Here is a 16897-nt window from a genome sequence, read left to right as displayed (position 1 = left end):
TGCGGCCTTCAGCCCAGGGCATGATCCTGGGGACCCGGGATCGAGTCCCACGTCGGGCTCCCTGCATGGAGCCTGCTTCTCCCTCTGCCTGTGTCTCTGTCTCTAATAAATAAATTAATTAATTTTTAAAAATGTTCTATGTTGTCTTCATGTAAAAGAATTTTAAAAAATAAAAAAATAAAAATAAAATTTTCAATTCCTTCTGTTTTTCTTCCTGTCTATGGAGACTCTCAGGATAAAGAGTTCACAACCATCAGCTATCCCCTAATTTTCATTAAACTGAGAATTTATCCTTTACAATTTTTCTTCAAACTATTTTTCAACGGGATCCCTGGGTGGCGCAGCGGTTTGGCGCCTGCCTTTGGCCCAGGGCGCGATCCTGGAGACCCGGGATCGAATCCCACATCGGGCTCCCGGTGCATGGAGCCTGCTTCTCCCTCTGCCTGTGTCTCTGCCTCTCTCTCTCTCTGTGACTATCATAAATAAATAAAAATTTAAAAAAAAAAAAATAAACAAACTATTTTTCAAGTTACCAAACTTCCACCTTTGTGACTGAGACAATTTTTTTCTTTGTGGGCTATGAATTTTTATCTTTTATATATATATATAATATATAATCACAGGCCTTCTAAGTAACAATATTTTTGCCTATTAAAGGTTTTTTTTTAATTTTTCTCTTTTTGCTATGCTGGTTTATACTCACTCTGTTAAAAGTGACTTCATTTGGACATTTATAATTCTAGTGGTGGAACTCTATAATCTGATAAATTATGACAGGACCAAGCACGTGTCTCCATTGTTCATTAATAGCCAACTAAATTTTTTGATAGAATCATAGAAAAGAAAAATAGCTAAAATAAATATTTTTAAAACCTTCTTCCCATGAATTTTTATTCTGAAAAGATAAACTGGTGATTAGATATGACATCACTCAAATTTTTATATCAAAAAAGGCCTTACAACAAGTCTTTTTCCAGAACCAAGTTTTTGTTGTTCAGTCTCCTGTCTTTTATCTGCATCCGTTGCAAAAGCAAGTACTTGGTACCTGTTTAGAAGATATGAATAATTATAAGTGATTTTATAGTTTAAAAGTGTGAATTATTTTAAACTTTAAAAGCACATAATCTATAAACTTTATGAATTGCTTTTTTTCTTGTTTTAAAAACTGTAAAATTTAAAACTTCTTATTGAATGACACTGTGACACAAAACCATGTAAAACTGTCATGATAAAGAAATTATAACCATGTCCCAAAATTCAATATTGGGAAAATAGTTCTGCCAACTATCAAAGCATTTTCATTAGAATTTTAAATGACAAACAATAATACTCAAGAAAGATCCAGCACCAAAACACCACATAGAAAACAAACAAATAATGCAAAGCAGCCAGATGTAGTAGAAGTTGTTAACAGATATTTTATGAAAACCAGAAGACCAGAGCTTAATCCCCAGATAAGCCACTTACTAGTTGGCAAGTTAACCACTCTACGTCTTATGTTCCCTATGTATAAAATGGGAATAATAATCTCTTAACTCAAACATGGTCAAAACAATTTTAAAATAATTTAGTGCCCAGTACAGTATCTGGTATATATTAGGTGCCCAAGAGATCAACAAAAAGACAGAAACAGATTTACATATAAACATAGATCAATCACCCAGTAGTTTATCTGGTATGTAATAAATTCTCGATAAGCAGCATTACTTATGACTTTCTATAAGTATTTGATAGCTTTTATTTCATTAGTAACCTTTAGCTTACATTATTCTTAAAAATAATTTACAAATATTATTCCATCTAGAAATGATTAACTTAGCCAATAAAATTTAAATTCTCTTATTTCCCATTAATTAATGGTATGTAAAAGTAATAATCCTACTCTGAATGAAGAAACTTCAGACTCATAAATTCCTTTCTTTCCTATTGAATCAAAACTCTCGCATTGTTCTTCCATAGCTAAAAGGAAAATGAGTAGATATATTCAGACATCCCATAATGCCTAAGAGAAAGATATCTGAAAATGTAAAAATCAGGGACCTGAATGAATAAAAGCAAAGTGGAATACCTAAATAAGCATTAAAATGTATACTGGTATTCAAATGTCATACACCAACTCAAGCTATCTCAACCAGGAATACTCTGTAAAAAAAAAAATGTCTTTAATTGTGGTTGGATATAAAATGACTATGACATAAGATGGATTTTGCAAGGTATTCATGAAAATCAGTCTTATGGTTAATCTGAAAGCTGAATATATATGAATTTCATCAATTCAATAAACATATAGTAGTGATCTACTACATCTAATATACCTAAGAGTATTCTGTGCTAATAATAGAAGGTATTATGCACATGGTACTAAGGGAATATGGTAGCAGAAATGAGTAATTGGGATGGAGGAAATATATATGTTTTAGTATAAAGTTCAAGAGGAGGAAGCCAGATTTTAAAGAATGAGTGAACACTCATCATGCTGGTAAAGAGGTAAAGACATTATGGCAAGGCCAAACAGCACATGAAAAGGCAAGTAGTAAAAAAAAGACATGAAAGGCCACAACAGGAGTTTGAGAGAGATACATGGCAGGGAGGAATGAGTCATGGGAAAGGATACAATGTAGGAGGGTGAAGATATCAACCTTGTAAAACCATACTAGAGATTCCATGGGCAGCTGTAGCAAATGTCTCCATACCACTTGAGACTGACCTACAAAATCCCTAAGACTCCAACCGTGCCAAATAATTAGACCTCACATTCCAACCTCCATATAGGATTGTTTTACTCTTCCGAGTTCACAGTAACAGAAATAGGACGCACTGGTGACTAAAACATCAGCCCAGAGCTGGGCCTGCTATGGATCCAACCTCAGGCAATTAATTACATAGGTGGTTCATTTCCTGCACGCACCAACCTACTAGAGGATGATATGGATATTAATGAGATTGTTGTAAAAATCCAAAGCTTCTGAGCTGTTTGAAGCTTCTTACAGAACTACAAAGCACTATTATTTCATCCAGAAATAAGTGAGCCCCTAAAGTGGCACTCATTAACATCAAAACAGCAGACAGAGACACAGCCAAAATCGACTCCTGATTTCCAAATCCAGACCATTCTCTTCCTGGAAGACAACTAAGAATAGTATTATATTACTAAATGTAACTGACAGTAAATTTAGATGATGACAAACTTACAATAGCATCTATTTTATAGTTCTTCCTTAATCCCTCTTTACTGTGACCAATAATGTACACGGAAACCTATTTCTAAAACCAAACAATTCCAGGCAGACTTGGAAATTCTGAAATAAAGAAAACACTTGGTTTTTGTTTTTTTCTTACCACCCAAATGTTCAGTGATTAAGCTAAAGAATAAAATTCCTTGGGCAGCCCGGGTAGTTGAGCAGTTTGGCGCCGCCTTCGGCCTAGGGTGTGATCTTGGAGACCTGGATCAAGTCCCATGACAGGCTCCCTGCATGGAGCCTGCCTCTCCCTCTGCCTGTGTCTGTGCCTCTCTCTCTCTGTGTCTCTCATGAATAAATAAATAAAATCTTTAAAAAAAAAAGTTAAAAAAAAAGAATAAAATTCCCTTGTTGAGACTGTTGAAAGAATAATCAGGCCCAGTGTAATAAGATTTCACAAAAGAGTATGTCATATGTGTTTCTCAACAGAAGAGCACTAAGCACAAATACAGCAAGTCCAGGTGAATGGTAGCACTTTCTGACCCAACAGCCACAAATGCTTAACAGGTCCTGTGGAACACCAATGACAAACTCAGCCATATAATTTAGTGCTCTTCCATATCACATCATAAAAACAGCAGCAAATAACTAAAATATGCATTGAGGTGTCACAGAGCACGAAACTAAACCCTCCGAAATCATTTATTTTAAAATGAAACAAAGTTGTCACCTCAAAGGTACCAGGAGATCTTGGAAACTTGATATTTAACCCAGAGAACTCTACTAGAAATGGAAGCTCCAGATACAGAGCATTACTATGTTCATTACAAGTAAAGCTAAAACATTCTTAGTAATGCCAGGAAGAATCCTTTTCATTGAAAGATGCCAATAACAAAACAGCTTTTCTTACAAACTTTTCACTCCTTCATCAAGTTCTTGTTAAACATCTCCCTTTGGCAAGGTACAATGCTAGGCATTTCAGGAGATACAAATCCCTGCCATGAAGGATCAATTACCTTTGTCAAGGAAAAAACAAGCAAATATATAATATCAGTTAAAGTATGACTAGTACCTGTAGAAAGAGCACAAAAACTACTCCATGAAATTAAGAAGGAGGAGGTGTTACTTACGGATAGATCAGGAAGAGGAGCAGGGAGGCTTCCAGACAAAAGTTTCATATACAGAAAAGAAATGAAAAACTTCAGATAGAGTATAGCATGAGCAAAAGAGGAGAGAGAGAGAGAGAGAGAGAAGCCCTAAACATACGGAAAACAAATATTTCAATTTGGCCAGAGCCTAAGGTTGGTGAAGAACACAATATTCTTTTTAAAATATTGTCAATTAAACTCTACAAATAATTTAAAAATACATATTTAAAGTCCCTTATCTACTTAGCAATGCACTAGGTACATGCAGGGGTGTGTGTGGGGGGGGGGTGTAGCAAAGAGGAGAGAAAATAAAGCTCATGCCAGATATATTTCTTCAGAGAGCCTCCCTCCACTGAACTCTTATTGAGAGGTCCCACCTGTAAGCCCCCTCAGTATCCTGTGCACAGCTCTCTAGAGCCTCTACCACAATGAAATGAAATAGCTGACTGACTTGCTATCTATCACCCTTACTTGCATACTGCTTGAGGACAGAGACAGCTCTTACTTGACTCTGTGTTTCCAGTACCTGACATGGTGTAAGATATGGAGAAGCCTCTCAAAAAAATATTTGCTGAATGAATAATTGAATAAACGAACCAACTTATTCAGTCAATGAACAGATGTTTAAGACAGACTCTGTTGTCAGGAATCTGATAATACAAGACATATTCTGAAATATTTCAGCAGAATACAAGAAGGCAATATGGGGGTGCCTGGGTAGCTCAGTGGTTAAGCGTCTGCTTTCAGCTCAGGGCGGGATCCCAGCATCCTGGCATCAAGTCCCACATCACAGGGAGTCTGCTTTTGCCTCTGCCTAGTCTCTGCTTTTCTCTCTGTGTGTCTCATGAATAAATAAACAAAATCTTAAAAAAAAAAAGATGGCAATATATGATATTTGGCAAAAATCAGTGTCTTAAGCAATCAAATATCAAGGTGATAAAAAATCGTAGGATGAATAACCAGGTAACTTTAAAAGTCCCTTCCAATTCTGAACATCCACATAAAAAGAGGTAGAATAGGACTGAATCATAAGGATTCATACATACATCATACATCATTCATACATCAATGTATGAAGGTTTCGATTTTTTAATGGGCAAAAAAGTTATTCTGGCTTAAACAGGTTATTTTAAAAGGACAGATATGAGAAGGATTCTTCAAAGCTTAAGTTAGAAGTAAGAAAACCAGAAATCCAAGTGAGGAAATAAAGACCTGAATGCCAATGGAAATGGGAAGCAAAGGCTGAATACAAGGGAAAAAAATAGGAAGCTTAGGATTTACTGATGAAATAACTCTGACAGGTGAAGACAGAAAAAGAATAAAAAGCTAAAATCCAAAATCTGGACAAATACTGCTAAGAGAATGGTGGTACCTAAAAGATGGTACCCTGCCACCACCCAAAAAAGGCAAATAGTTCTCTCACTTCAAAAGAAAAACAACAAAGTGTGTTGCTAAATTAGAATCACCTAGAGTGTGTGTCTGCAATGATGATTTTTGGGTCTTACCCCAAACATATTAAATCAAAATCTAGTGTACTGATAATTGGGAATCTGCAAATGTGCATTTTGTTACAGGCTGCCCAAGTGATCCTTATGCACACTGAAGTTTGAGATCCACAGCCTTTGCTAGTTCCTATCTGAAAATAATTGAGCTTGTTTTAAAATAATTAAATATCAATGCCAAAAATGAAAATAAATTACGTCTTAAAATCCTTTTCTATTAACTGATTACAACCTATTAACTGATTATAAATAGATGAAGCCTCAAAAGAACAAACCTATAGTTTTCATGCTTCCTCCAAACCTAAATTGCACCAGTGATTATCATTTAATCTATTAAACTTGAAAGTGTATATAAATGTAATATTCTATTTAACATTATAAGCCCCCTTAATTGTCATCATTTCATAATAACCACATACCCCGTGCATTTTTACCATTATAAAAGATCCACATAATGGATAAGGTGTGCATTTTTAGTCTGACATGGAGATGGATTTAATAGATTGGTATGTTGGTAAATTACCACAGTTCAAAGATGGTGAGTCTCTTTGAGATTAAATTTACACATTAAGGAAACCTACACATTATTTCCTCATCTAGTCACTCCTGGAGTTATTACCAAATTAATTCCCATGCACATATTTCAAAGAGTAAGTCATGGAGCATTCAAATCTTTGTATTGTGACCCAAGTGTAGCACTACCAGTATCCCTACTTGGCAGGAACTGGGTGGAAAGATGAAAAGCAGATCTCCCTCAATACTGCTTAATCTTTGGCAAGCTTGAATGAATTATACAGATATTTTTCTCAATCTCTCTAAATAAGTGTATTTTATTTCTTACCAGTAGCAATGCCACAACTCATTCATCTCCTTTGGAGAAGAGCCACAGGAGTTAAAGAAGGAATATGATATAATGATATACTACCTCTGCCACTTCTGCTTAGTTACAAACATTTGCTTATATTCAGGGTTTTGAATCTGAGCTATCTTGTCAATAATTCACAAAAGACAGATTGCCACTTATGAAGGTGAAGGGAATACCACATTAACTTGCTATATGCCCAATATTGAAACTTGAAGACAAAAATTTACAGCTGTTGCCTGATGAATTTGTATTTTCTTCCTGCCTTGGAAAAAAAATCATGTGATCAAAAATAATATTGAAAAGCTATAATGAAGTGTTGGTCAGCTGCTTAAAGTTCTAAATGCTGCCATCCGTAAGATAACAACGATAAAGTTACTGAAGATACTGTAATCCCCCAAGTCTATTTCTTTTCCCAGAATGAATTTGTACTTTCTTTTCCCATTCTCCCCTCTAACAAAAAAAAAACCACACCTTCCAAAAAGTTCAAACTCTAATTTTTATTGAAATTTCACTGGTAGAAGAGAATAAAGTCTCTCTCAAACACAATTCCCCAAAATCATAAGAATTTCTACCCAAAAAGTACAAATTGTTTTCATAGCATCATTTTCATACTTCATTTCTACTATGAATTGTTCTTTTTAAAACATTCATAATAACACTTGTATTTTTTGCAATATTCTTCCTATGTCACATACTTTTTTATAAAATTATTTCATATATGCATCTTTTTATCGCTTTTTCCACTCCTACTGTGCTTTATTATTTGTAATTCAGGGAACAGCTACAATAATTAATCAACATTTTCTATGGGTAGCAACTTGACATACATTCAATCTTTTTAATAAGTTTCTCAAAATAGCCATTATTCCCACAACAATATGGTCAATTAATCTTTCACAAAGCAGAAAATATCTGACAGGAAAAAGTCTCTTCAACAAACGGTGTTGGGAAAACTGGACAGCAACAACATGCAAAAGAAACTGGACCCCTTTCTTACATCATACACAAAAATAAATTAAAAATGGATTAAATGACCTAAACGCGAGGCCTGAAACCATAAAAATCCCAGAAGAGAACACAGGCAGTAACACAAAGGCAGTAACCTCTTTAATACCAGCTGTAGGAACTTCTTTCTAGATATGTCTCCTAAGGCAAAGAAAACAAAAACAAACTACTAGGGCTACATCAAAATAAAAAGCTTCTGCACAGCAAAGGAAATGATCGACAAAACTAAAAGGCAACCTTTTAAGGGTATTTATGTTTTTGTTTTCCTTTTTTTTTTTTTTAAGAGAGAGAGTGAATGGGGAGGGGCAGAGGGAGAAGAAGATATTTACAAATGCCATATCTGGCAAAGGGTGAGTATCCAAAATATATAAAGAACTTAGAAAAAAAGGAACTTATAAAACTCAACAGCCCAAAAACAAATAATCCAATTATAAATAGGGCTGAATACATGAATAGACACTTCCCCAAAGAAGATATAAAGACAGCCAACAGACACATTAAAAGATGTTCATCACCACTTACCTCTAGGGAAATGCAAATCAAAACTACAATGAGATATCACCTCACACCTATCGGAATGGCAAAAATAAACAACACAAGAAACAACAGGTGTTGGCAAAGATGTGAAAAAAAAGGAACCCTCTCGTACTGTTGATGGAAATGCAAATTGGTGCAGCCACTGTGGAAAACAGTAAGAAGGTTCCTCAAAAAGTTAAAAAAAAAAAAAAAAGAAATAAAGTTAAAAATAGAACTACCCTGAGGGCCTGGATGACTGCTTGGTTAAGTATCTGACCCTTGATTTCAGCTCAGGTCACAATCCCAGGGTCATAAAATTGAGCCCCACATCAGGCTCCTCACTGAGTATGGAACCCGCTTGAGATTCTCTCCCTCTCCCTCTGCCCCTCCCCATTCACTCTCTCTCTTAAAAAAAAAAAAAAAGGAAAACAAAAACATAAATACCCTATAATCCAGCAATTGCACTACTAGATATTTACCCAAAGAATACAAAACCAGTAATTCAAAGGGATACATGCACTCGTATGTTTGCAGTATTATTTGCAATACCCAAGATATGGAAGCAGTCCAAGTGTCCAGCTACTGTTGAATGCATAGAAAAGATATGATACACACACAATGGAATATTATTCAGTCACAAAAAAGAATGGAATTTTGTCATTTGCAACAACATGGATGGAGCTAGAAAGTATAATGCTAAGTGAAATAAATTAGAGAAAGACAAAATACTATATGACTTCACTCATATGTGGAATTGAAGAGACAAAACAAAGGATCAAAGGGATAAATAGAGACAAATCAAGAAAAAGACTCTTAATTACAGAGAACATAATGATGGTTACCAGAGGGGAAGCTGGTGAAGGGATGGGTTAAATAGGTGATGGGTATTAGGGAGTGTACTTGTGGTGAGCACCTGGTGATGCACAAGTTGTTGAATCACTATATTGTACACCTGAAACTAATATAACATTTCGTGTCGGGGCAGCCCAGGTGGCTCAGCGGTTTAGCACTGCCTTCAGCCCAGGGCCTGATCCTGGAGACCCAGGATCGAGTCCCATGTCGGGCTTCCTGCATGGAGCCTGCTTCTCCCTCTGCCTGGGTCTCTGCCTCTCTCTCTGTGTGCCTCTCATGAATAAATAAATAAAATCTTAAAAAAAAAAAAAAACACTTTGTGTTAACTAACTGGAATTAGAATAAAAACTTAAAGATCCAAAAGAATAGCCATTATTATCCCCATTATAACCAGGGTAAGGGCACTGACTATCAAACATTCACAAGTAGCAATCTCAAGATTCTAATCCAGGTCTGCCTCTCTCATAATCCTTTTTCTCAATCTCTGCACTATAGTTGCAAATATTTTACAATATGTAAATGATATCCTCTAATCACCACAATTATATTTTATCAAAGAAACCAATCTCCTTTTCATTTGTAATATTCAAGCTTTTTGTAAAAAAGAATTAATCAGAAACATACAATAGTCACAATTCCAAAGATTCAACATCCAAACTTACTTGTAACTTTCCACTTGTTGGCAGGAAGAGACAGTAATGAAGGAATCTGTACGGGAACTGTAAGCAAGAGGGCCAGGTAAAAGAGAACCAGGGAGAAATCTCCCAAAAGCATAGCTTTCCTGCTCAAACACCATCAGCATCCCATCCATTGACTGGATACAAATTAAATCTCGACCTAAAGAAAAGTTAGAGGAAATTAGTTGACTTTTCCTTTATAAATATCATAGTTTTCATTTATCACTATCCGTAACAAAAATATCACAGTTAATTTTTTTCTCCAAGGGAAAATATAAGCTGTTTAAATTTTAAATTACAAACTAGGGATCCCTGGGTGGCGCAGCGGTTTGGCGCCTGCCTTTGGCCCAGGGCGCGATCCTGGAGACCCGGGATCGAATCCCACGTCGGGCTCCCGGTGCATGGAGCCTGCTTCTCCCTCTGCCTGTGTCTCTGCCTCTCTCTCTCTGTGTGTGTGACTATCATAAATAAATAAAAAAAAAATTTTTAAAAAAATAAATAAATAAATTACAAACTGATGAAGCTATCAGATTACTGTATATCAGCATATATACATATCCCAATTTTTAAATTATTCAGATGTCTATAATTTTAAGTATACTTATTTTCATTTACCATATGCTAAAATCTCTAGCTCAAGATAGATAATCTCTCAGAATAATCATTAACTCTATATCATTTATTCCAAAGTCAGAAATATAACAAAAACTGCACAGTAGAGGCTACTTCTCTTCTTCATAGTATGTCAGTCTCATACTTTCAAATGACTTAGACATGAGTCAAACACAAGAGCCCAAATCCACAGACATGTATTAAGCACCAGTTTTACACAAATCATAGTGTTAAGTACTTTTTGAAGAGAAAAATATTAATATTGAAAATACCAATCACAGATTTCCCTAAACTACAGATTGATTTTGAAGTGTCTTCTGCCCTAGAAACAGAACAACTATAAACTACATATAAAATAACTCAAAAAAGAGTAACAGTCTGGGTTCAATATGGGCTCCATATTGAGTACGAGAATTACTAGCTCTATACATTTCAAAAAGAGAAATGTCGTGCTACAAGGTATTAGAAGTTATTGACTGGATTTAATATAGTTTGGTATAGCCCAATCATTTGCAAAAACGAACTTGTAGCTCAGAATCTAACTGTTCTAACAGCTATTCTTTCTCTTGATACTTGGAAGTTATCACTAGACACATGGTCATTCAGCATAAAAGCCTGCTTTTCCAGGCCTCTACTACAGATACAATTGCATGATTATGTTCTTGTCAATGAGATAGGAACAAAGGTAATATGTACAACACCCAGATATACCTGTAAAAGGAGTGAGTATATATCCCCCTCCAGTCTTCCCGTCATGATGGTGGAGCTGCAACAGCTATCTTGATAGGCCTCAGAGATAGAAGCCATGTATGGATGACAACAGGACACCACCCCCACCCTTACTGGTGTATGCTTCCTTAATTTTGCTTGTATTATTACCTTTCTCCAAAAAAATCTTACACTCATTTTCCCCAGTCTACTGCACATCTGCTGACAGCCTCTTGGTCATCTATTTTCCTCTCCTCCTGTCTTTGGCCATGAGGTTTGAATGAGATTTCATTCTAAGCTTGAGGGTAGGCCCTGACTTACTCAAACCAATTTTTATCTCATTAATCACAGTGACTGGTTCAGGGATGGGTATAATTTACACCCAATGTGCAAAATTAAATCTCTAGGTTTAGCTAGAACTAGGGAAAATTTTACTCTACCCCCTGGGAGATAATATGTGAGAAAGATAAAGTCTGGAATCACAGAGGCTTTCTACAAAGGCACAATTAAAAGAGGGCCACGGAAGACACTGTTTGAGCCAAGGCATCAAGCATCACTTGGACCCACACCTACCTGGGAACTTTGTAGGCAATAAATTCCCATAAATGTTGAAGCCACTTTGAGTTAGATCTCTGTCCCTGAAACAAGCGGATCAACCCATTTGTCCTCTAAGAGACATCACATGCTTAGGATCATCTTCCCCCTCAACCACCCTCCATGTGTTATTCAGAGAGTCCCATCCTCACCTTTATCTTACAACTAATCATCAATTGAAATAATCTGTTTGTGTCTCTTGCTCACTCTACACTAAACTCAAAGGCAGGAACCATGTCTTACTTATCTTTGTAAATCCAACAACTATAAAATGCCTGGCATATAGGAGATACACTAATATCTGTTGAACTAAAGTAAGCTAGGCAAAATAATGTATTCATCTGAAGCTCAGACTGGCTGAGATTTTATTCTATGTGCTTCACATACCGCATTTGAAGTATGTGAAAAATGCTTTATTTATTACAATCCCGGCTGCAGACGTTTAGAAAAATGTAGGGATCAATCCAAAACATTACTCAAAAATAAATAAATAAATCCTTCAAATCATTGCTTTGGAAGCCACTTCAGAATACATACCAAAGGCTCCCCTTACAGATAATGGAAACAGAAAGAACAGTCTAGAGAAGCCATGAAAGTTTTGTAGTTCTGACAGAACAGAGCCAACAGGAAGCCTTCATAAAAGTGATAGGATTTCAGGAGCTATTTAAATGACCTAGCCCTGAACCATACTCAGAGACCTTACCACATGCTCAAATATTATATTAGGAGCTGTAAGAAATATACAACAACAGGAATAAAAACTACTACTGACATTTACTGAGCACTTGTTATATTCCTGCCTTTGTGCTAAACATTTACCCAGCATATTAGTTATAATCTTTACTAACTCTAAAGGTAGTCAGTTCCACTTAATACATGAGAAAACTGAAACCCACAGAGTTTAAATAATTTGCCGAGGGCTGATGCCTGGGTGGCTCAGTCGGTTAAGCATCCAACTCTTGGTTTCAGCTCAGGTCATGATCTCAGGGTCATGAAACCGAGCCCTGCAGCAAGCTCCATAATCAGCGCAGAGACTAATTAGGATTCTCTTCTTCTCCTTCTTCCTCTGCCCCTCCTGTCACTCACACATGCTCTTCTCTCTCTCTCTAAAATAGGTAAGTAAATAAATAAAATCTTTTAAAAATAATAATTTGCCTAATGCCAAAGAGTTGGAAAATGACAGAGCTAGTATTCAAATAGAAGTCTACCTCACTCCATTATACTATACATGTTCCCAAGGAGGCTCCATTACACCATACTGGACCCATTTTAAAAATTAATATAAGTTAACATATAACCTCTAAATGATGTGAAACAGACTAAGTACTACAGAAAATCAAAGAGCTTCATTACAGCAAACATCTTGGGAAAGATTTCATGATAGAAGTAGGATGCATCCTAAACTGAAAATAGGTAATAACAGGGGTCAAAGGTAACAGTAGAGAAGGTTTCTTGGGGCAGAGGATGGCAGGGAGGAACATTCTAAAAGAAAATGTAGAGGCAGTTAGAATTGACCTAGTAAGGGGATCCCTGGGTGGCGCAGCGGTTTGGTGCCTGCCTTTGGCCCCGGGCGCGATCCTGGAGACCCGGGATCGAGTCCCACATCAGGCTCCCAGTGCATGGAGCCTGCTTCTCCCTCTGCCTATGTCTCTGCCTCTCTCTCTCTCTCTCTGTGACTATCATAAATTAAAAAAAAATTGACCTAGTAAAATGTATCAAGTTTTACCAATAGGGCATGAAACAAAGCAAGCAGTAGATTGAAAAAAAATGACAATATCTTAATGATGCTTCCTCAAAAATTATGCCTTAACTATACGGAGAAAAAGTATCTTTTAAAGTTGAAATAATTAGGAAGGTTGGAGATTTCATCAGAATTTAAAATCTGGATGTTTATCCCATTGATCTTCAACCAATGAGGAGAGAAAACTAACCATTGTGATTTGAAATATTATTTGTAAGATCTAAGAACAAATTGGGAAATGACTCACCAAAATCATTTTGAAAGGATTTTTAAAGTTATTATTTTTCATTTTCAAAGGCAAAGAAGAAATTTCATATCTGTGGGGATGGGAAGGTGGAGGCAGGAAAGTTCTATGTGGCAGCCTCATGAAATGAACACTTATTAAATATTGTGTCTCATTTCCTGATGTTAAAATATCATGTACCTTTAACATAATGGATAAACATGTTGAACTGACTGCTAGATTAACATTCTTCTCTATTAAATTATAGTCTATTCATTAAAATGGTGTATAGCACTGTGCGTGTATGCATGCACATGTGCATGTGTGTGTCCCCATGCTCAGAAGTTCTTTCTACCATGCATGACCCAGAGCATTTTCCATCATTCACTATTACAGAAACAAGGGCCCCATGGAGGGCAGTCCTGAATACCATTTCTTTGCTGTCTTTTTCTTCCTGTGAAATCTATGCAGCAGAGTAAGTAGAATGGCATACATGAAAGAAGACTATCATTACTCAGCATGCTACATGTTTTCTGAATCTCTCTATGCTCATATTTCTTTTACACATTGAGTAAAAATACAAGTGAAGAAATGCAAACGTGACCTGTGGCCAAGCATATATTGCAGTTCAGCAAGCAGCTGTCAAAAATAGTTGGTCTTTCTCCAAGCCTGAAAAACACATGAAAAACAGCTGTATAGGTAGTCAAAAAGGCAGACAGGAAACATCAAGAGACTGATACATAAGAACAGAAGAGTCCAAAAGTCTGTGGAACTTCCGCTTGCTAGTTTTACACACACGCACGCACGGAAAAAATTTTGGTTGTTGTTGTTACAGAAAAACTGAAACACTAACTCATTAATCTTTATTGCAAACCTAACTCAAAAATGATACAACATGTTTGCCATGAGCAAAGACATAAAAATGTTCAGAGTACAATTTCAACAGATACTGACTTAAAAACAAATGGTAGGTGGATTTCTAGAGCTTGCAGGACTTTAAATTCACCACCATAAAAGAGCATTTTTATACTTTTTCATTCATATCTTCATTTAAATAAAACTACCATAGTTTTGAGATACACGATACTATTTGGTCATGCTTAATAATTAAGAATTGGCAATTAATTGAATGAAAGTATAGCTAACTTCTTTCTTATGACTCCCTCATATTTTTTTTATTTGAACATTCTAAAAGCAATCAGTGTCTGATAATAATGCAATATTCAAGTAGGTTCTAAGTTTAAAACCTTAGTTTTATATAAATAAATCCCTAAGTAAACAGAGGAAATCAACAAACAGAACACATATGTTGAGCTAAGTAGCTAATATTTTTAAATATGTACCAGGGAAATATTATACAAATTCTCAACTATTATTTAAGAGTTTCTCCCAATAAATAACTTCACGAGACTAATTACTTTAAGACTCAAGAAAATAAAAATTGGGGCTACATACTAATTCTTCCTATGAACTTGCCTTTTGACATTTTAATGTGTCTCATTTTAATAGGCACTTTAATAGCCTTACAAAGACCACTAGTGTGTGCTCTGCCAAGCTATTTATCACAATTTTCCCCTTAAACTGTGAACAAGTTTAATAACGTATTATAAAGAAATTACAACCATTCATTAAATTAGCATTATATGTGATAGATTCATTATGTATGCAATGTTAGAGCGTAAAAGAAGGCCCTAAACATTATATTATCACTCACATCCATAAGATATTGGGTGAATTGCTTTGTCCAATGTAATGATCATGAAAGGTTTGATAACATTCTCCAGAACTCACATTCATCCAATAAATTCCACAACATTCACGGTATACCTAGCATGTGCTAGAAGAGAGACAGAGTTGCTACCCTAAGAAAGCTCAGCAAACATGGGAGTTAACCAGTTAAATATTATAATAATGTAAGAAGAGGGACATATCAGAATAATTTAAAAGGCAACACAGCTTGATTAATAGTGTCTGGAAGAATCAAGAAAAGCTTCAAAACAGAGATAAATAATATTTGGGTCTTGCAGGTTGAGAAATAGTTTGCCAGACAATCAGAGAAACATAAGCGGAGAGCACCCTGCGTTCAGACACATGGATTATAAGAGAATTATGTCTGTAGAGGAGTGAGAGCAGTGCACTCGGGGGAAGGGTGTTAGGTGGACAGAGACACTGATGAATATGGCAGACATGTTCAGAACTAATGGCCAAGCCAGAACCTGAGACCAGATTTGCTGCATCCTTATTTTAGCCCTGAAAGTTCTGCCAGTTTCCTCACCTGTAAAGCAACGGTATGAAAAGATTATATGATGCTGCTATAAGGATAGAATATAACAAAAATACACACTGCCTGATCCTGGTAAGCATTCAATAAGTGGTAAGTAAATAAGTGATATAACTGGATTGCCCTCTTTCTTACAGATCGAATTATGGGAAATAACTTCAGGTTGAGGGGAAAAAAGTCTTTCAGAGCAAAAAGGGTAAATTTAATATAAAAAGGAGTATACAATCAGAAATTTATCCTTTTTGTCAAAGTAAAGGGTTTTTAAGACTTTAAGAACTATGGAAAATCTTTCAAAACTTAGGTCTGTGTTACTCAAGGTGATAATGTGCCTATTTTAAGTTTACTTTCCTCAAAACAGCAATTTCCCTGCCATGGTAACTATTGAAATCTCTAAAGAAATGTATTGTGAGTGTACCAGAAAGCCCTATCTGGGAATGCACTGTCCCTGCCTCTACATCCTTCCCCCAACACACACATATCTATAATCTTCCCCCATCTCTAGTATTAATGAGTGACATAAGAAAGACAAGACAGGTGATATCATACAGAGAGTTCATTACTTCTTAACACTCCTTTCTTTTCTTTCATCCAAAAGAAAAATTCTAAAAGTTGAGGGTATAGTTTTTTTAAGTAACTAGTTTCAAAGAAAGGTAGAGTTCTCAAGGTAATAACAAGCATGATAGGAAATGAGAAAACAAAAAAAGTATTAACAAACAGAAAACATTTTAAATACCTCTTCATTTTGTACAAATATTCATTTGCAATATTAACCATCCCATAAAGCAGTAACTCCAAAAGCTAAATATTTGCTTTTTATATATAGTTACTCTTTTAATCCTAAAATGAGTGTATCATAAGAAGGAACAATAGTCTATAGTCTAAACTGGACTTACTATAACCAATTAAATGAAGTTATGAAAAAAGTAACTAAAGCCAAGAAATTCTCAGCTGATGTTCAGCTTCATCTAAACTTGTACAGTTTTTAAAAAGTAAA

General features: G+C 35.7%; 1 protein-coding gene across 4 annotated transcripts in view; it reads right to left on the bottom strand.

Annotated features, from left to right (window-relative positions):
• The window catches only part of BBS9 (Bardet-Biedl syndrome 9), a 430791-nt gene that overhangs the window by 317621 nt on the left and 96273 nt on the right, over positions 1–16897 (bottom strand). For 3 of the 4 annotated variants that reach the window (XM_055314823.1, XM_055314824.1, XM_055314825.1), the window contains exons 6-7: positions 9730–9904; positions 961–1045 (exon numbers count right to left, since the gene is read on the bottom strand). In XM_055314823.1, coding sequence (XP_055170798.1) covers positions 961–1045; positions 9730–9904 — 260 coding nt within the window. Of the gene's footprint in view, positions 1–960; positions 1046–9729; positions 9905–11637; positions 12117–16897 lie in introns of those variants that run through there. The other variant, XM_055314826.1, reaches the window with a different exon arrangement.

This window comes from Nyctereutes procyonoides, unplaced genomic scaffold (assembly GCF_905146905.1).
Source record: "Nyctereutes procyonoides isolate TBG_1078 unplaced genomic scaffold, NYPRO_anot_genome, whole genome shotgun sequence".
NCBI lineage: Eukaryota > Metazoa > Chordata > Mammalia > Carnivora > Canidae > Nyctereutes > Nyctereutes procyonoides.
This window is presented reverse-complemented; position numbering and strand designations above follow the sequence as displayed.